Raw genomic sequence first — 21,250 nt, 5'->3', positions numbered from 1 at the left:
TGCACTCCAGCCTGGGCGACAGAGCGAGACTCCGTTTCAAAAAAAACAAAAAAAGAAAGGAATGAAGTACTACTATACATACCACAATATGATGAACCCTGAAAACATGCTAAGTCAAAGAAGCTACACACAAAAGGTCACATATTATATGATTCAATTTATAAGAAATGTCTGAACAGGCAAAACAGACAGAAAGCAGACTGTTGGTTGCTAAGGCCTAGGGGGAAGCGAGGAATGAGGAGTAACTGCTTAGCAAGTATAGGGCTTTAATTAGGGGTGATAAAAATATTTTGGAACTAAACAGAGGTGGTGGTAGCATAACACTGTAAATGCTGTGCCATTAAACTGTCCACTTCAAAATGGTTCATTTTCTGTTATGTAAATTTAACCTCAATTTTTTGAATAACATACCAAGTTTAATAAAGTTAGATTTTTCTCCAATATGGACAATAAATATTAAATAATAGTTTTAACATAACCTAAATCTGTAAAATTCAATTCTACTATTACATAAGGATACTATCATTTTGGTGCTGCCATGAAGAGAACTTATTACAATGTGATTATAGAAACTTTTTAATGAATTTTCTTACTAGTTTACTTCTATTAAATGTTCAGTCTAAATTTGTTTTTAATATATTATTTTATATTCTTTTATCTCAGGCATGATATAAATATTTATATCACAAGAGTATTAATTTTTAAGTTGGTTAAAAAACAACAGTGAAAAGTTAGCACAACTTACTATTTCCGGAAAATTAACATGTTAAAGTCTCTAACAGTAATCTCTAACTAAATACACTGAACCGGGATATCTTAATCCTAAAGAAGGTTGCATTTGATTTAGGAATATAGGTCAATGTCTATCATAATAAACATACATCTACAGAAATTATTTTAATAATATACAAATTGCAATATGCCAAAGTTATAAATACTGTCTACGAATTAACATAAGTGAATACTGCTAATACATACCTCTGCACATAGGTGGAAATAGCAAAGAAGTATAGTTGCTTCAGAACAGGTAATAACCAAAATGATAAACACCAGAAATAGGAAGCCAAACATGTAATACATCTGGTGTGACCTGTAATCAAACACGTCAAGATGAAACTATACATATTTTCAATTTGACACCGCACATAACACAATCTTTTCATTCTTCTTGAACTGCAAAGGTTTGCTTTTTCTCTCAACTAACCGAACAAGACGAATTATCATAGGTTGGGATGGTGATGGGGTGGGGAAGGGGAGGAGTAGGAAGGATATGTCAGTGTCACTGGACTTTACCTTCCTGCTCAGGGAGGCCTGAAACTTCTATGTGTTCACATATGGCTAGTCTACTCGTCTCCTGGTGAGCCAGACATATTTGATAAACACTGACTGAAAAGACAGAGCCAACTAAGAATAGGTAACCGTTTCTTATCACATATAATAAAACCAGTTGAATTTGGAAAATTAATATAACAATTGAGAAGGAAAGATATGTTCCAATCACCAAAAAGCTCAAATTTAGTTCTAATTTTCTGTAACCTCCAACCTTGGTGCTTTCTGTAACATATGTCAGTGTGATCCACTAACAATCATGATATAACACTATATATATACACACACACGGAATGGCTCAAAATGACTATTATGAGTTTTTACATGTGAACAAGGAATCGGAGAATGAAGGCATCTGAGAAATGGAAAGGACTCTGCAGGTCATCTAGACCAATCCCTTCACCAATCCCCTCCAACAAGTGCTCAGAGGATCTTCTCCGGAGCACTGCAGGTTAGTTAAGAACACAGGTTTGGAGAAACTTCGGTGACTTCTCTGTCACAGGGTTGCTGTGTAACAAGGCAAATTACTCAACTTACAAAGCCTCATTTACATCTCTGTAAAATCGGGATAACACTCACCTCACAGAGTACTGAGAATGAAGTAATAAGAATTAAGGAAGAGTAAGGATTAACAAGCCTTCAATTCATATTATACTAACTGTTATCACTACTGTTCTTCCCACATAGAAAAGATAAAAATAAGCTTTTGGCTTTTAAGATTTCTGGTTACTGAAGAACTGTCTACATTTATAGGATACAAATAGTAACTCATAAAAACAAACAAAAAGCAAATATTACATATAACGGTAATAAGAATGAGAAGCCTTTTCCTTAGCTTACCAAATACTATTCAGAATGAAGAAAAGCTGTATAAAGATGCAGCCAAAGGGCAAAATTCCTCCCATGACAATACCAGGCAAGGGCTTTGTGTAGAACGACTGTTCAGGAATCTGACGTGGAATCTGATTGGTTCGAACTGGGTGTTCAATGGCCTTCAGTAAAGAAAGGAAGGAAGAATTCATAATTATGTATCTGTCTTAAACATTCTTCTCTGCACAAGATTATTTGCCGGCTTTTTTCCAGCTTCCATGCTGTCACTCATGGCAATAAAGTCTACTTAAGACATCAAATTGAAATTTGTCTTTAGAAGCCATCAACCAGCTACCATCAGGTACAGTACTCGGTCTGTCTACTGGAACAAGTTAATACCGTCTCCAGCAGTGATCCACTGACTAACAGCTTTAGACACAGGAAGAAGTACACAGAAGATAAGAGAATACTTGGAAAATAACAGTTAATAAAAAAGTAGAGTTAGGCTTTTCATTTTCATTACCTATGTACTGTAAGAAATCAGCTGGTTCTGCAATTTTGGTCAATGTATTTCTATTTGGAAGTGGGCAATGTCATCTTTATTAAAATTGCTCAATTTTACTAAGACTTAAGAACATGAAGACAACAACGAATGGCTGTATGAACCTTTACGACCATAAGGAGTTGGTGATGTTCTCAACTATTCTCCCTTTCATGACACTACATGGTGGTATGAAAATCACTGGAACCTGAAGTACACAAGCAGCCACGTGAGAGGGGAAAAGAGTACAGATGCAGAAATTCATTTTCTTGTAAAAAAGTTCAAAAATATCCTTCTGTAGTTTTTCTGATGATAAATCAAAATTTAAAACTTGGTATTTTCATTCAGACCATACTTCCGCAGACTAGATTATTATTTTACATGTAGATACATGAGTATACAGGCAGAGAATCATGTATATCATTCTCCAATACTTAGATTTTAAACTTTTATTTATTTCCCACGCTGATATTAAACAGAAATATTATAAACTTCAAACCAGCAAAGTTTTGGAATTTCAAGTAATTATTTAATCAATGTAATTAAAAAATTCAAACCCTGTCAGTTCACTACTTCTGAGGTATAAAGTCATAAATTAAACAAAATGCCAAAGTTGTTTAAAAAAATCCTTCAGCAGCTAGGCATGAAAGTGCAGTGGAGGCTGTGGAACAAGCACCAGCTTCTGCCAGGGCCTTCCGGGTCCTGCTCACAAAGTGTACTAAACACATAGTCTTTCTTTTACCCTGTGGATTTGATATTTTCAGAGAAGGACAGGGATACTGAAGTGCGGTTAAAGAAGGATACTGGTAAGACGGAAGAACAAGATTTCATTTTTTTTCCCTTTTAGCCTGAGGGCAGAAGTGGGCAGCAAAGTGAGAGAAGGCCAACTGGAGGATGAGAGAGAAACCAGAGGAACGACTGAAACCTGATTATGATCTTCCTTAAAATCCAATATTAGCAGGGATGCAGATACAATTTATTTCAAGCAGATACAATTTATTTCAAAGCTACATATCAATCACAAACATTTGCTATTCTTACTCTGCAGCCACTTTTCTTATAGTGACTTCTTAACCCACCCTCTCTGCTTACTTAGTTAAGCTTTGTGCATTTTGGGATGCCAAGGGAGGTGGATCACCTGAGGTCAGGAGTTAGAGACCAGCCTGGCCAACATGGTGAAACCTTGTCTCTACTAAAAATACAAAAATTAGCTGGGTGTGGTAGCACATGCCTGTAATCCTAGCTACTCGGGAGGCTGAGGCAGGAAAATCACTTTAACCCAGGAGGTGGAGGTTGCAGTGAGCCGAGATGGTGCCACTGCACTCCAGCCTGGGTGACAGAATGAGACTCCATCTCTAAATAAATAAATAAATGAATGAATGAATGTTTTCATTAGTTTATATTAGCATTTCTTTCCCAATTAATCTATATTAGCTTCTATTTACTTAAAAAACTTTGAAACCTAAGTTTAGATCTGTAACCTCTCTACCACGCTCCTAAATAATACTATTTTTAAAATATTCTATGAAATCCAGATCCTAAAGGACAAGTTTACATCTTTACACACTTCTATGATATCTTTTGAGATGGCATATGCTAATTTCTGCAGCTAAAATTCACCTAAGTTAACACCTATATACTTACATTCTTCTTAAAACCAAAGTATGCACCAATAAACGTCAGAGGCACAGATATGCAGAACCAAAGGGCCAATATGGCAACCAGTGTCCCAAAAGGAATAGCCGCTGAAGATCCTTCTCCCCAGAGGATCAGATTCATTATAAAGAAGTCAGCAAAGACAATCCTGAAAGACACAACAGGCTTTTGGGTAAAACCAGAGATAACAAAATGCAACAGTAGAATGCAATGAATATTACAACTTCTATGTTTCTAAAATATATATACAAAGAAAGTGGAATTGCTGCATCACAGGATGTGTGAATGTAAAACCTGACTGGAAACTACCCAAATTGCTCTTCAGATTGGGTTTGCCTGACTTAAACTCCTACTAGCAGCCCATGAAAGTCAGTTCTTTACATATTTTCATTACACTTGCAACTGTCAATTCTGTTGTTTTAATTTGTATTTCCTATTGAAAACTGCAGCAAGTGTCTGGTGTCTGCTGGCTTTTTTGGTTTTACCTTCTGTGACGGGCTGCTGACATCCACTGCTCGGTTTTCACTTGGCCTGCATGTCTTGCCAAGTCATGTATGTGAGTTATTTATATACTCTACTTACTAATTCCTTGTTAAATGTCTTGTTGTCACAGTCTGTGGCTTTTTCTGAACCCAAACATCTAAATGTGTGTAGTTAATTTCCGTTAGGTCTTTCTTCTGAATACATTTTTTAAAATATGGTTGTAATCATACAATAATCACTGTACTTACCCCACACAGTTTTTAAGTGCAACCACTTTCCCCTTTATCCTTTGTGCACTCTGCTTAAGAGAAGAAAGCCTTCCCCTAACCTGGGATCATGAAGCTGCTCTTCCATATTTTCACACAGTAGTTACGCCTGGTGCATTTAGGTTTGACTCCACCTAGAACTGACGACTTTCTCCCTTCATGAAGAGAATCAGTTGTCCCAGCATCACTTATCTAACAGTTCCTCTGGCTCAGGGTGCCGCATCTAGCAAGCTGCCATGGATACAGGGCCTACTTCTGTATTCTCCATCCCAGCAGCCACTGGACTCTCTAAACACCTTCACGGTGCTTGATCTTTTCATCAAGAAACATGGCGAATTTCCATCTCTTTCGAGTTAATAACCTTGTGGGCCTCTCATATGTATTGTGCATACTTTGAGAGGTTATTTTAGGCACTGTATAGGTTTTCTGTGAATACAGCCCTCTTCCAGCACAACTACCACTACCATTAAAACATTTAACTGGCTAATGGTGATATTTAAGATCTTGGAATATTAGTTGATACCTAGCCATTCTGCCAAACTCTTTTTATTAATTCTACAAGTTTTACAGTTAAAATTTGTTGGTGTTCTTTGTATATAAATAATGTCATCTATAAATAATAAGATGAAATCTACCTTTTTGTTTCCTCCTTTACTAGGAACAGAACTTAAATAACAAGTCATGAAAGAAATTTACTGAGAATGTCCCTAGTGTTTTATTATCAGTGATGTTGGTTCTGAATTAGAGATAAGATTCTTTTTAATACAAGGAAACATTTCTTTATTAAATTTTTTTAAAACCTGAAAACAATGCTCAATATTATCAAAGGCCATTTGACTGCATCTGTTGCAGTAATTATATGCAGGTGTTTATTTCTGTAGAATTATATGACTAGATTTCCTGTTATTAAATGATCTTTCTATTCCTAGGTGAACACTGAGTCCCCCTGCCCCTGAACACTTGAGTTCTTAGCACGCTCTATCCACCTGCTGGTAAACACCTACTGTTAAGAGCAAGATGAAGAATATCAATCAGAGAAGGGCTGATCAGAGACATAAAAGAAGAACCAGCACAGGAAAATTTTTATGAAGCCAAAAAAGGAAGGAGTTTCAAGGAGAAGGTATTCCAATGTTAGACAATACAGAGAAGCAGAGAGAAAATGGTTTCTAGATTTGAAAATGGTAAACTTAAAAGTTTCAGTAAAATGATGGAGAAAAATACGAATGACATGGATTTACACTGCAAATGTTTACTGAGAAAATGAGAAAAAAGGAGTATAGACTATTTTTTTCAAGGCATTTTGTTGGGAATAGAAAAGAAATGAGAAAGAAATAAGAGGAGAAGATGCTTATGATCCCTTTTTAGGGGAGACATGAGCATATCTGGAGGAATAAAAGAACCACATAAGCAGAACATATGAGAACGGGGCAATGGAAGATGAAAAGCAAGATTCGGAGATTCTGCAGGAAATCACAGTCTTGGTAAGGAGGGTAACCTTCATGAGTTGACAGAGGGAAAGAAAACAAAAGACATGGCTTGAGAAAAGCATAGAAATTTGAATAGAACCCATAACCGAGAAGACTGTGAATCTTCGGTGGGGGTAACAGAATATTTATCCCAAATGTGTATTAAAATGCTGCTGCCATCACGCTTGCACTTCTAGCCTGCAAATGGAACAGTTCTGGTTTCTAGACTTCATCATCTTTGGCTTTCTTTATTGCTGCAGCCTGTTCACATGTCAGTTCTCGCCCACGAGAAAAGTGCAGGTTTGGGAGGAAGTGGGTTCTGTTTCCAGGACCAGAACCACATCAGATAATTGAGAGGAGAAGCAGTTCCAGAGAGTGAAGGATTTTTGTTTTGTTTTGGATTTGTGGTGGCTGTTTATTTTCTATTTTTGGTGTATATTAGTTTATTTAATGAAATAAACTCTAAAAAGCAGCATGCTTTGGATAGAAACGGGAAAACATATGCTTGCCTGAACTATCTTCAGGTGCGGATTCCTTCCGTGACTGGGTCAAAACCTTTAAATACAGTCCTACAGAACAACATGTCAGACTGACCACTAAAAACCAAGAAATAGAAAGACTTTGAAGAGAAGGAATTAAAACATTTCTCATGTCTAAAGGTACTTTCCCCAGATAAGACATGTGGTAATCATTTGGCAAATGTTTATAAAATATTTATTTTACCCCTTTTCAAAAATTAAATTTACTTTCTTAGGTACATGATTTAGAGACACAGAGGATTAAAGACTCAAGGACTGAAAATCTGGGGACTAACATGTAACTATGTTAAGAAAGTAATTCTTGAAAAATTCACTTACCCAGGACAAAGAAATGATGTTAATAAAACATTTGTTTTCCACTTCTCACCTCCAAAGGCTATAGAAGAAAACAAGAGTGGTATAAATACAGATTTTTCTTTAAAGCAAACCAAATATCCATATTACAAGTCTGATATTTGCCAAACTGTCAGATAGCACTGACATTTCTAGGAATGAGTACTCATTCCTAGAAAACGGTACTACCAAACATGATGTGACATCCCCTTATTAAAACATCCAAATCCGAGATATACAGCATGGGATTCCCTAGGTAAGTCCTGCTCTAGAGAATCAGAGGCAAGTCATCAAGATCAGTTCTTCTTTCCCCCTCACAACCAAAAGAATTCTTAAATCCTGAGGCAGTACCAATCAATGGGCCTATGTACAAGAAGGGCACACGGGACTCTCACTTATCTTGCAGTCAGTTTCAGAATTTGTTATAAAACTAGGAACCGTCAAGCCTGATGTGCAACACATTTACATTTCCACAGCAGGCTGACTCTTCCTCTAGCACTGTGGTTTCTAGGAGGAACTGTGTTTCCTAGGAGATGCGTGTGTCAGGTGAGGCAACTAAGAAGAGTAGAAGGGTTATGACCATTTGACAGAACATGTTTGCTAATATATGTTTTACTCTCCTTTGCCTCTCTCCAATTTGTTTTTTCCAGTTTAAAAAATTCAAATACTGAAGTAGCTAGAGTGAAAAATGAAAGTATACCTCTGCTCCCAGTTTAAAAGTCAGAAATGAAACTGGCTGAGATCTCAGAACAGCTGTGAATTTTAAAAAAGTTTTAACACAGTTCATTGACAAGTTTAAGTGCCACTTCCCCTAAAAGAAAATAATGAAATTTTATATACACATAAAATCATATATATGTATCATGATTTGAATTCACAGTGTTTCTGATAAACAGACTGTTATGAAATGATTAATTCTGGGTTTACTACAATTCCAGTCATAATTCAGATCTGCACGATCTGCAAAATTCAGATCTACACCATCTGCAGCTGGGAGACCTGAAGGATGGGGAGGCATTAGTGAGAGGAGCGTGGATGGGAGTGGGATGTGGGAAGGCAGGCAGCCTGGCCGAGGAACCCACAGAAAGTCAGTGTGGCTGAAATGGTGAGAAAGGGGGAGTGTGGCATGAAGTAAGGCTGGTGTGGCAGGTAAAGGGCTGACTGTATTCTGTATGCATTAAAATCCATATGATGACCCTAATCCTATCTCCTTTAGTAAAGGGGAAGAACGAACTTGATAAAATTCACAGAAATTAAAACACACTTAAAACACACATACATACAGGGCTTTACATACTCAAGAGAGAACTGTGTCTGACAAGGTCTAAGTTAATCTTCTACCTGGGGCTGAGACTACGCAACCCCACCTTCAGGTCGTCCATGTAACTCTACTGTGTTTCACCTCAAAAGTTTTCCATATTGCTAGACCGTGGGGAATCACTGTATATCCCAGACAAGACTGTGGCATTCCCGAGGAGGCCAGCTCTGGTCCCTGCTGACCCTGTCAGTTGCTTTCTAAGCCATCCAGTCCCATCTCAGCCTTACTCTGTGGCCCTGACCCTTTTTTATTTCATTGAACATTTTATTTTACTTCTAGAAAGCAAGAACACAAGAGATTGTGACTAATGCAATTACAAAAGTAACTTTCCAGCTCTCCAAAATAGTGAGATCTTTGTTTACTTGAAACTGTTTATTTTTATAAATATTAAATTGATACAATGTAAGTACGACTTCTCATATGTAAGAAAAGGTACACCTAGATATACTCCTTGTTTTAGTGAAAAAAATCAGTGATACTCATTTGTATACTTTTTTCCTTTACTAGTCTATATGTGCGTTTATGAACACAGCATAACTAAGTTCAGCCCAACCTGTTAAGCCAAAGCTTAAAGAAAAAAAGAGGGAGGGGATAGTGGGTAAGTGGCACAATTTGCTTGTTTCACAAACATTTTCGAACAAATAAATCTTGGGATAGTCACTCATGTCATAAAAGGAATCACCAAGCAGGCTCCTTGTAACTAAGAACCCCTGTGAGGCACACTATTTTCAGAGCATCACCATCTGATACCCAGGTCAGACCCATAGCTGCGGCAGAGTCCCTTCCTGATCAGACGCCAGTCACGGTGGCTTTGACTTACACTTATAGAATCTGGCAGCAACATAGCCTGCAGGGGTGCCCAGCAGCACCCACAGGACCACAGCACACGTCATCAGCGCTCCTCGGTTGGCAGGTGACAAAAATCCCAGGCAAGCGAAAACTAAAACACAAATCATAAAAGGTTATACATGTTATTACTGTTTGCTTTGCTGTGAAATGATAGAGAAACCCTGTCATTTTTCAAACAAGAAAAAAACACAACTTCATGAAAAACCATGTGCTCTCCTACCACGCAGCTCTACTCAATTTTAGTAATATTTAATGTACTGCACCAATCTGATCATAGATGAGGCAAACTTCACTTCAGAAGTTTCTTGTGAGAGTCCAGAAGACCTCATCCTTCCTGTGATCAGACTGGATGCTCAACAGTGCATTTGGCTCTTCTGAGATTCAAGTACAGCCTTTAAAATTAACATAAATGAAAATGTTTCCACTATGAAATATTCCCACATTTCTTTCATTAAAAATATAGGGGTCCTCTGGGGGTTAAAAAAAGAAAACAACCCCAAAACCTTACAACATTCAAACATAAGAGACGTACAGAACCTAATCAAAGAACAAAATGAGGGAGAAAGATTTCATAGGGCCATTAGCTTTTCACAAATTACTGCAGGACCTGGTCAGCAATGCGGGGAAACCCTGGCCCTACCTTATTCATGTGGTTGCTTTGTTTGCTCTTCCCCATATAAGCCTTCCTACTAACGAGAATTAAAATGCTACATTATATTCACAGAAATTCCCAGCTTTATGCTGGGGCTCAGCAGTTATAAGGTGCTCAGAATCCCAAGGCAAGTAGGATACTGCCGAGAAGAGTTTCAGGTGGCTTTCTAAACCCAGCAGCAAGAAAATCCCCCTTGTTTCCCCCAAAACACACATGACCAAGCACCTACGTGAGCAGGCACGCACACACACCTCTGATGAGCACCAGAGTCACGATCAGCAGGAAACACATCCGGGCAGCTTTAGAAGATGTGCCAGGATTTCAGTTAAGATGCAACTCCTTTCTCCTCCCCTACCTGAAAAATGGACTGCCCTTCAGCAGAAAGTTCCTATTTGAGGACTCAAGGAAAATGATTCCCATCGTATTCTATCCTAGATTCTCTGAAACTTTCCTTCCTTAAAAGTTCATTTTTCTAGCTGACCCCAATAAAGACCAGAGCATCGCAGAAGGCAGCTCCTAATAAGATTTGAAAGCAGACGTTGGCCGGGTGTGGTGGCTCACACCTGTAACCCCAGCACTTTGGGAGGCCGAGCCGGGTGGATCACGAGGTTGAGAGATGGAGACCACCCCAGCCAACATGGTGAAACCCTGTCTCTACTAAAAATACAAAAATCAGCAGGTGTGGTGGCAGGTGCCTATAATCCCAGCTACTCAGAGGCTGAGGCAGGAGAATTGCTTGAACCAGGGAGGCGGAGACTGCAGTGAGCCAAGATCGTGCCACTGCACTCCAGCCTGGGTGACAGAGCGAGGTTCCGTTTCCAAAAAAAAAAAAGAAAGAAAGCGGAAGTTTATCTTCAAGTATTCATTCTGCTGTAAGTCTAGTTTGGCTCTCTGTCATCCAGTGACTTCACCCTACCCTCTGTCCAAACCTTTTTAATGACACCTTTTCCTGACCTATCCTCTTTAGAATGACTTACTTCTTTTTAGTATGACATAGTTGGAAATGATACTGCTCTCTGCAAAGCATTTATATAATTAATTTTATCATAAAAATTTGGAAAAACTTTACTAACAAAAACCACTATAGTATTATGTATTTAATATGTAATCAAACATAAAAAATAAATGTTTACTAAAAAATTATTAAAGGTTTCTGAATTCTCCCAGGATATTCATTTGTTGCTATTTATCAGTAGTAGGCATCAATAAAGTAAAATACATTTAAAAAGGTAAAATTTAGAAAATTCTATTTGAAAACATTTTTTCTCTTCCAATTAAGAAAACCGGAAGACAGTGGAAACTACACAGAGGTAGTTTCAGAACAACCCCTGGGGCTATCAATACCTCTAAGGAACATCTATTTTTAAAAAAAAAGATTGTCCTACTTGGCAAAAATTTAAATACAATTTCTGAAGTTGTTGAGGTAGCTCAAAAATACTCTTTTTATGGAGGAAGGAAGGTCTTTTCTACACACTCGCTTTCTCTAGAGAAGGAGATCCTGCTTCCTAAATCCTCCCCAGGTGAGAAGGGTCTACACAATGCTTCCTTCCCCATCCCCTCTTTTCCCACCCTCCTCCCTCTGTAGAAGCCAAGAATATCCTGGAACCCTAACCAGACTGTGCCTGCCCACGATGGCTGGGTAAAAGAGACCCTAAATGGTCCTGGTTCTGGGCTGTTTAGACTCAGATGCTGATGGTCTTAAGGACCTGTTCATCTCCAGTCCAGTGCTTTCCTGACAAAAGTTTGGTCTAGGAAGAGCTGAAGGGAGAAACCAAGAGTCAGTCTTTGGGTGCAGCTAACCCTGCCCCAAGTCACTTAGAGTTTGAGAACCTAAAGGACTCTCAGAAATAATCTGGCTTACCTACCCACTTAGAAAACCTGTGGGTTTTTTTTTCTTTTTTTTTTTTTTGAGATGGAGTCTTGCACTGTCACCCGGGCTGGAGTGCAGTGGCTGAAGTGCAGTCTCAGTTCACTGCAACCTCCGCCTCCCAAGTTCAAGCGATTCTCCTGCCTCAGCCCCTCAAGTAGCCGGGATTACAGGCGCCTGCCACCATGCCCAGCTAATTTTTTTTGTATTTTTAGTAGAGACGGGGCTTCAGTATATTGGCCAGGGTGGTCTCGAACTCCTGACCTCATCATCCACCCGCCTTGGCCTCCCAAAGTGCTGGGGTTACAGGCATGAACTACGCACCCGGCCAGAAAAACTTGTTAACACTTACATAGAGTCACAAAGGTCATAATTAAAATCTGTGTCCCAGATCCTAGAAAGACTGATAGCAGCATCCCTTTTCTTGGAGGACGGAATATATCACCATGAACAAGTTTCCAGCCAAATTCTTCCTGGGCATCTTCCTAAAAGGGGAATGAAATCAGTTCAATTGTCTTATGGTATAAACAAGACAACTATAGACAGTTTGTTCACTGTTGAATATGCTGTTACAGAAAAAAGGTTTTTTTAAACTTATTTTAAAAATGTTAGTATCTATTTCAATTTTGAAGAATACAGGTTGACTCATAGAGCTTAATATGGCTTTGTTGAACTTATATGTCAGTTTCTTGAATTTATGACATTAAGGTCTACAAATATACTTATTGAGAAACTTTACAAAGACAATGTGTTTGCTACCTAGTTCTACTCTAAGTCAAGCTTTGTGATCTGACTTGATGACGATTTTTAGTCACATTCTATCCTCTTCATCCTACTGTTAATAATCTCTACAATAGAAAATGGCATTAGCTCTCATATTCTAGCCACTTTGCTAATACAGTAAGTATGGCGTAAACATATTAATAAGTGTGTCACCAGCCCAAACTGCAGCCCTGATCTCCAGACACATACACAAGTACCTACTCAACAGCTTCACTTGGTTGTTTAATACACATCTTGAACAGAATTATCCACAACTGAACAGATTCTCGATTCTCTTTCCCCCATCTAAATCTGCTCTTCCTGTAGACTCCTTCAGTAGATAAAAACTCCATCCTTCCAGCTGCTCAGTCCCCCAGACCCTGGAGTCATCCATGATTCTTCCCTTCTTTCCCTACTTTGCACACAACCTTTTAACAAATGCCATGGTTCCACCACCAAAATGTATCCATAGGATGCCACCACCCTCCTGGTTCAAGTCATCCCATCTTACCTGACTACTGAATATACGCTAAACCTGTCTGTTCCTGTGCTTGCCACCATTCAGTTGATCCTCAATACAGCAGCCAGAGGGACCATTCTGGTGGTTTGAGCCAGAAACCTGGGGTCATTCACTGACTTTTCTTCAGCTTCTACACTCTCCACTGCCAGCCAGTCAATCAGCTCCACTCCATCTCCCAAACATCCTCCATATTTATCTGTCCACTCACCTCCTTCCTCCCTGCCACCATCCTCGGTCTCCGGGAATTCTGTAACAGCCTCCTGACTGGTCTTTAAACCTCCAATTTTGCCCTGCACTGGATGATTCTCAACATAATATTCAAAGTAATTTTCTTAAAACACACATCTGGCCATGTCACTGCAGTTTAAAATTATTCAACAGCTTCTCAATGACCTTCAAACTGTACAGCTTACAAGACCATTGGAATCTGGCCCTTGCTTGCTTGTTCAGCTTCCTCTGTCAACATTCCTCAAGGGTAATCGGCATCCCTCCTTGATTCCCCATTCAAACTACTATCTTTCCAAGCAGTAGACAATGCTATTACTAATATATTAAATTTACATTTTTTTAAGTAACTATAAATCAGCTGAAATTTGAAATGTGGAAAATTATACAGAGGCATTAATCCTGCTTTTAAAATGTCTAGGCCAGGTGCTGTGGCTCATGCCTAGATTATAATCCCAGCACTTTGGAAGGCCAGCGCAGGTGGATCATTTGAGATCAGGAGTTCGAGACCAGCCTCCTGGCCAACATGATGAAACTCTGTCTCTATTAAAAATACAAAAACCAGCTGGGCGATAGTGGCGCGTGCCTGTAATCCCAGCTACTCAGAAGGTTGAGGCAGGAGAATCGCTTGAGCCTGGGAGACGGAGGTTGCAGTGAACCAAGACTGCATCACTGCACCCCAGTCTGGATGATAGAGTGAGACCCTGTCTCAAAAAAAAAGAAAAAATATAAATAAATAAATAAATAAATAAAATGTCTAACTTTTAAGGCAAGAGTAAAAAATCTAAATATTTTCCTCCCCTTGGTACAAAATACTTTCCTACACTTGGGAATTAGACTCCACTTGGTCATTTACAAGGAATGTACATGCAGGCTCTAAGTGAATTAAAACTATATCTGGGATTGGCTTCAAAAAACCTGGTGGGCATAAGTGGAATTCCATAGATGGAAACAAGATTGAACCTGAGTTGATTAAGTGTTGGACTAGGGTGTGGGTACACTAATCTCCTTACTTTTGAGAATGTCTATTTAAAAAGTAGGCGAGGAAAAGTACATGCATCTCTTCTTTTAGGTGGGGTAGTATTAAGAGGGGCCATTTTCTGATCACTTTTTATTAAGCAGGCACTAAAAATATCAAAAGGTGTAAGTGAAAAGTAAGTTTCCCCCAGGGAGCAAGGCCCCCTGTTCTGCCGCAAACCAATGGGACTAGGTTCTTGTTATTCTTGCAGAGATATTCTATCCATATATAAACAAATGTATGAACAGATTTTTTTTTTACAAAAATGGTTGCGTATTATACACATTTTTCCTATCTTGCTTTTTTAGTCTAACAACATCATGAAGGTGCGTCTCCTCTTTGTATATATGGTTACCTCATTCTTTTTAGTAATTATATAGTATTCTACTATATGGATGTTCTATAATTTCTAAAATTAGTCCCCTATTGACAGGTATTTGGGTTGTTTATATTCTTCTGCTATTTATAAAAAATCACATGCTTATTGTTAAAAAAAATTAAATCTTCTACATTCATTAATTTCTAGAAATGAAATTGTTGGGTCAATTTATATTATAAACTAAGACAGGTACTGCCAAATTGTTCTCCAAAGGTTATATCTCTTTACATCCTCATACACTATGTATCAAAGTGCTCATGTCCTCAGTCCCCCAACACAGACTTATATCAAACATTTAAATTACTGCCAACGTACCAGGTGAACAAACAATAATCACAGAGCAATAATTTCTTTTATGGCTCTTGTCTCTCTGTGATACTCATAAACTTCTACCGTTCTCTAAGATTTAAACATAACTTTCTATATGTTCTTCTAGTGTTTTATAGATTCATTTTCATGTAAATCATTATTTTAGGTAATAAAGTTAGAATTTACCTTTTTCCCCCAGGTATCCACCCACTTTATCCCCAATACCATTCAGTAACTCATCTGTTTTTCTCCTGTTGATATACATTTGTTAACCTCTACATTTAGACTCATTATACACAGAAAATGTTTACTTGGAATTTCTTTTTCATCAATCCTTCTAAATCTCCCTTTAGGATTCACTTCATTTATTTATTATTTGCTCAAGCTTTCTATAAATTCTTTCCATGAAGGTCAGCTTACTGTCAACTGTTTCTGTTCATCTGTAAAAGATAAACACCTTCATTCTTCTTCTTCTTTTTTTTTTTTTTTTTTTTTGAGACAGGGTCTCTGTTGCCCAAGCTGGAATGTAGTGGTACGATCACAGCTCACTGTATCCTTGACCTCCTGAGCCCAAGTGATCCTTCCATCTTAGTCTCACAAGTAGTTAGAACCACAGGCGTAAGCCACCATGCCCGGTGAATTTTTAATTTTTTAATTTGTTTTTGTAGAGATGGGGTCTCCCTATGTTGCCCAGGCTGGTCTTGAACTCCTGTGCTCAAGTGTTTCTCTCACCTTGGCCTCATCTTCATTTTTCAAAGATGACTTCTCTGTGTATACAATTCTATGTAAATAGGTAATTACTCTTGCCAATTTAATGATATTTAGTCTTGGAGTTTCCATAGTCAATCTAACTGTTTTTTCCTCTGTAGATGCTGAGTCTTTTTTCCCTTGAACTGACTCTAAGATATTCTCCTTTCTCTAAGGTTCTATAGTTTTGTCACAATTGATATAGATGTGGATTTCTTTTTATTTATTTGCTTAGGATACACTGTGTTTCCTATATCTATGGATTTTTACTTTTCATCTATTCTGAGAAATTCTGAGCTGTTACTTTTTCATATATTTTATTTGCAATGAAGAGTTCCAGTATCTGGAATCTCTAGAGGTCTAAATCTGTCCTTTACTGTAAATTTTGTGAATTTCCAACTAGTAGCTCATATTTTATTGACCTTAAATTAGAAGAATCTTGTGAATCTAAATGTGGGACACTTTTTTTTTCCAGAGGTTTTCTACTTGATTCTGCCCAGAATCAGAGGCTCTCACTAACCTAGAACCAATTGGCCCCCCTTTCAGAATCCAGGCTTAATCCAGGAGCCTGAGGTTCAGCTCCTTGCAAATGATCCACCAGACAGCCTTCCAAACGGTTAAAGACTTGAAAACAACCTTGACCCAAAGGGTCAGTGCACCTCTCAGGCGTGCAATGTTTCCTGCTCTGGCCTTGGCTCCTGGTTTTGGGCAGTGGATTGGAGCAGGAGGAGTCCTTGAATACCTGTTCCCTATCATGAACCCAGCAATGCATCAGTAAGTCGTACATCAAGAAGTGACTCATTCATTCATTCATTCATTCATTCATTCATTCATTCATTACCAACTATAAGCTTGGCTCTGTTTAAAACATCAGATACCACAGTGAGTGTAACAGAAAAACTCCTACTCTCAGGAGTACATGATCTCATTAGGAAGGCAGACTATAAACAAAATAAGTCAGGAAAGTACACTGTACATTAGATGGCAATAAGCGCTATACAGAAAAACAGGATGTATGGGTGTGTGCAGGACAGGATGTAACTTAAATGCGATGGCTGGGAGGGGCTCAATGGGAAGATCACATTTTGTAAAGATCGGAGGGAGGTAAGGGAACTAGCCATGTAAATGAGGGGCAGACATTCTTAGCAGATAGAACAGCGAGCGTGAAGGCTCTGAGGTGGGAACCTGTGTCTGCCCAGTCAGAGGAACAGCAAGATAGCTGGCACAGGTGCAGCAGAATGCTGAGGTAATGTGGGGCCTTACAGGCCACTGTAAAGCCTCTGACTCTTGCTCTGTGTGAAGAGAAGTCCCTGGAGGGCTGTGCTCAGGAGTGAAATGATCTGATTTCTGTTTCAGCAGTTTTACTCTGACTGCTGTGCTAAGAGATGGGAAGTAGGACAGGAGTGGAAGCAGGGTCACCAGCAGCCCGGTTCCACATGGCGACGCTGTGCAAATTAAGACAAAACTCCATTAACAGCAATTATTTGGAACAGCCAATTATGAGCAGAGTATTTTTAAATCACTTTAATATTTAATAAGACATAAAATCAATAAAAATCATAGGAAAGAGACTGTAGAGTACAAATGTTAAAAAGCTTATAAATATTCATATATATTTTTCCCAATCAGAACAGGTCAGAGAGGTTGGGGGAGAGGAGGCTGAAGAAGCTAGGGGAAGAGAATACATAAAAACCTGAGTTTTTTGCATTCATTCCAAATTACTGTGATTCTTGTGAAAATTCTTTTATTATGCTGCCATGAAATGAAGAGTAGAAAATGTGTAACACTGTGCAACTTAAAAAGTTTGAGACTAAAGAGGTTGGGACATGCAATTATTTTGAACATACCAAAAGGTTGAAATGATACAAATTTGTTAAAATTAACTTTAAAAAATTAAACAACCACACAAAGTTGCTTAGGAGTTATTCCATTCAACTTTGTGGTTTCACAAATGGGTATGTGTGAGGGATAGAGAAACCTTACAGAGTTGTAACTGCACCTACACCCCCCGCTGCACCAGTCCATTCCCACAGAGGATGCTGTGAGCAGGTCAGCTCCCAAGGCTGTGCTGACTCCATTTCTAGAGGATCAATTCTTTTTTTTTTTTTGAGACCGAGTCTCGCCCTGTCACCCAGGCTGGAGTATAATCTCGGCTCACTGCACCCTCCGCCTCCCGGGTTCAAGCAATTCTCCTGCCTCAGCCTCCCGAGTAGTTGGGACTACAGGCACCCGCCATCATACCTGGCTAATTTTTGTGTTTTTAGTAGAGATGGGGTTTTGCCATGTTGGCCAGGCTGGTCTTGAACTCCTGACCTCAGGTGATCCGCCCACTTCAGCCTCCCAAAGTGCTGGGATTACAGGCGTGAGCCACTGCACCCGGCCAAGAATATTAATGTTAAGTATCGCTTTCTTATTTGAAAATGTGAATTCAAGATAACTTTTGAGAAGAATTTCTTTTTTGTTTCTGTTTTTTTTTTTTTTTTTTTTTTGTAGAAGAATGTTTTAAAAGCAGATTCTAAAGCTATTATTTTACCTTTTCGCAAAATAACAATAAACAGTGTTTTGGGCACACTAAAGACTAAAATGTTTCCACTTACCGTAGAGTCCATCTGATTATATCTGGCAATATCTTTGTGCAGTGTCCGTAACATAATCATCGCTACCATTCCAGATAAGAAGAGGACAATGACCAGGGAATTCATAATGCTGTAGAAATAAGCACATTATGAGTAATCTGTAGCTTAATCTTAGGAACAGTAAAACTCTTTTAAAAACTGTTTACTGAGTAACATTAAAGTAGTCTTAATCAAAATCAAAACGAAAGCTACCTAAAATCCAACAAATTCAATGAACTGTGTTCTTTCATGTTTCCCTTTAGTAGATAAATAACATTATATACTTATCATAATACCATTTCATAGTCTGTTTTGAACTAGAATTTTTTGGTACATGGTCAATATTATGAAATAACTACTGTGCCCAAATCACTGCCATAACAAAGGACTGGTTTGTGCCCTTAAGAAATTTACTGAAGAACAACTTTACTCAGTAAATTAGTGAGTGTCAAAAAGATCAGACAGCAATAGGAAAAGGAGGGTTATGGCAACATGAACAGCTTTCTAGATAAAAGTTTTGAATCATGTTTGAAGGGGATAATAATAAAGTCATAGCAACAGCAGCAGCTTCTGTTTCTGAACACTCTTAATGTGCCAGGCAATGTCCTCAAATGCTCTGTCCCGTTATGTCCTTTAATCCTCACAACAATCCCATGAGGTGGGTATTTCTAGATAAAGAAACACATGCTGAGAAATTAAGGGACCTGCCGTGACTCACAATCAGTGGCTGAGAGCCAGGATTTGAACCCAAGGCCAGACTTTTGAATAAAGTAGAGAGGATTTGAGAGTAAATGAGATGTTCAAAGGGACAGAGGGTAGAAAAGTAGAAAGCAAAAGCAGGCTAACTCTGTACTCTTACCTAAACCACTGAATGTGGGTATGAGGCATAGACTCCAGAATATAGTCCCATCTAGATGCCCATCTGATCTTATCATCTTCCTAGAGGAGATTAAAAAATCTCTTTAAGTAAACATCTGCTGACAACACATTAAGAACAAAAAAAATCTCATTCAAAGCTTGCCCTTCCATTGAGTCAACAATTGCAATTTCTAAATTATCATAACTTTGGTTAGTCCTGAGATTCAGAGGGTTTCAGATTCACTAAAGTCTAGGGGAAATGAGAGTAAGATTATGCAGCCAAAAAAACAAAAAAAAGAACTCCTAGTAATACCCACTAAAAGTATTGCTTTAAATTATAACTAGATGTTTAGATGCCTACATTTAGAGCTATATGTATTTTTTTTTTTTTAAGAAAATAATGGAATGGAATGGAATAATTATTCTTTCTTTATGCCAGGGGAAGCTAACTAGACCAGCCTTCCCAGGCACACTGAGCTCTTAATATCTAGAAATGTATACTGTTTACTGTGCCAGGTTTGCAAAATGAAACATTATACGGGGATATTAAACATCACAACTATATTGGATTGCCAAAAGTTTTAAAAAATAGAGGTGGAACACTGCCTAAGTAAATCTGCATTTTAAGAAACTTCGTTAATAAAAATACTCCCTTCAATTTTCTAAGACAATTTCCCAATTGGAAACTCCTCATTTAAAGTTCATACTTAAATCCTGATTTTAAAAATGGTGAAAAAATAGAAGTAGAATACTAAGATTCTCATAAAAATGAATTTGCATTTTAAGAAACTTCGTTAATGAAAACATTCCCTTCAATTTTCTAAGACGATCTATCAGTCGGAAGCCCTCCATTTAAAGTTCATATTTAAATCCTTTAAAGTATGGTGTTGATTTCCCAAATGGTTTCTGAATATATCTCTGGCATTTCCATCCCGTCCTCCATGCCTATTTTTGACTTTTGTCTTATATGTATCTCTTATGCTTAACACTAAATCAGGCTCAAGTCTCCAACCTCCTCTATATTCTCATTTAAACTAAGACTTAGTTTCAAGAGTGATTATGTTGCTTGGTACACTGACAAACTATCCTAAAAATCAGTTCATTCATAGCTTCGTTATTTGACAAGCATAAACAGTAACATTTCAATTAGTTTAAGTAGTACAAATTTAAAATCAGTTTCAGAATTATACTAAAGATAACAACAGACTTACCTTGAAGCTAACAGAGTAAGTATAGGCAATTTTTATCTCCCCAGAAGCCTTGTTACTTATGTCCATGGGGGGCCCTGAGCAGTCTGGTTTATCTATATGGGTATGTTTGAAGCTGTGGGAAGAAACATTTTGGCAAGATGCTGATAAAGTACAATTTTTTTTAAATAAGGTAAAGAAAGGTTAGAGATTTTGTACGTATTTTAAAATGCTGCTGACAAAGGTGAAATTATTCATGTCATATTTAACAGCATAAATATCTACTTCATATAAATATGTGTACAAAATTATAAATATACTTTTGAAAACACTATACTTGAAGAGCATTTAAATAATCTTTTAAAATCTTTTTGTGCGGGACAGGGTCTTGCTCTCTTACCCAGGCCTGAGTGTGGTGGTGCCATCACAGTTCAATGCAGCCTCAAACTCCTGGGCTCAAGGGATCCTCCCACCTCAGTCTCCCAAGTAGATGGGACTACAGGTGTGTGCCACCACGCCCT

At 38.1% G+C, this 21,250-nt stretch overlaps 1 protein-coding gene across 1 annotated transcript in view; it reads right to left on the bottom strand.

The window, feature by feature from the left end:
• Positions 1–21,250, bottom strand: part of TM9SF2 (transmembrane 9 superfamily member 2) — a 73,688-nt gene that overhangs the window by 7,541 nt on the left and 44,897 nt on the right. The window contains exons 7-15 of the mRNA XM_007960763.3: positions 20,754–20,865; positions 19,544–19,623; positions 18,667–18,775; positions 12,462–12,594; positions 9,562–9,681; positions 7,409–7,466; positions 4,325–4,484; positions 2,170–2,321; positions 979–1,090 (exon numbers count right to left, since the gene is read on the bottom strand). Coding sequence (XP_007958954.1) covers positions 979–1,090; positions 2,170–2,321; positions 4,325–4,484; positions 7,409–7,466; positions 9,562–9,681; positions 12,462–12,594; positions 18,667–18,775; positions 19,544–19,623; positions 20,754–20,865 — 1,036 coding nt within the window. The remainder of the gene's footprint in view (positions 1–978; positions 1,091–2,169; positions 2,322–4,324; positions 4,485–7,408; positions 7,467–9,561; positions 9,682–12,461; positions 12,595–18,666; positions 18,776–19,543; positions 19,624–20,753; positions 20,866–21,250) is intronic.

This window comes from Chlorocebus sabaeus, chromosome 3, assembly GCF_047675955.1.
Source record: "Chlorocebus sabaeus isolate Y175 chromosome 3, mChlSab1.0.hap1, whole genome shotgun sequence".
Lineage (NCBI taxonomy): Eukaryota > Metazoa > Chordata > Mammalia > Primates > Cercopithecidae > Chlorocebus > Chlorocebus sabaeus.
Note: the sequence above shows the minus strand (reverse complement) of the source record. Positions and strands in the feature narration are given on the sequence as shown.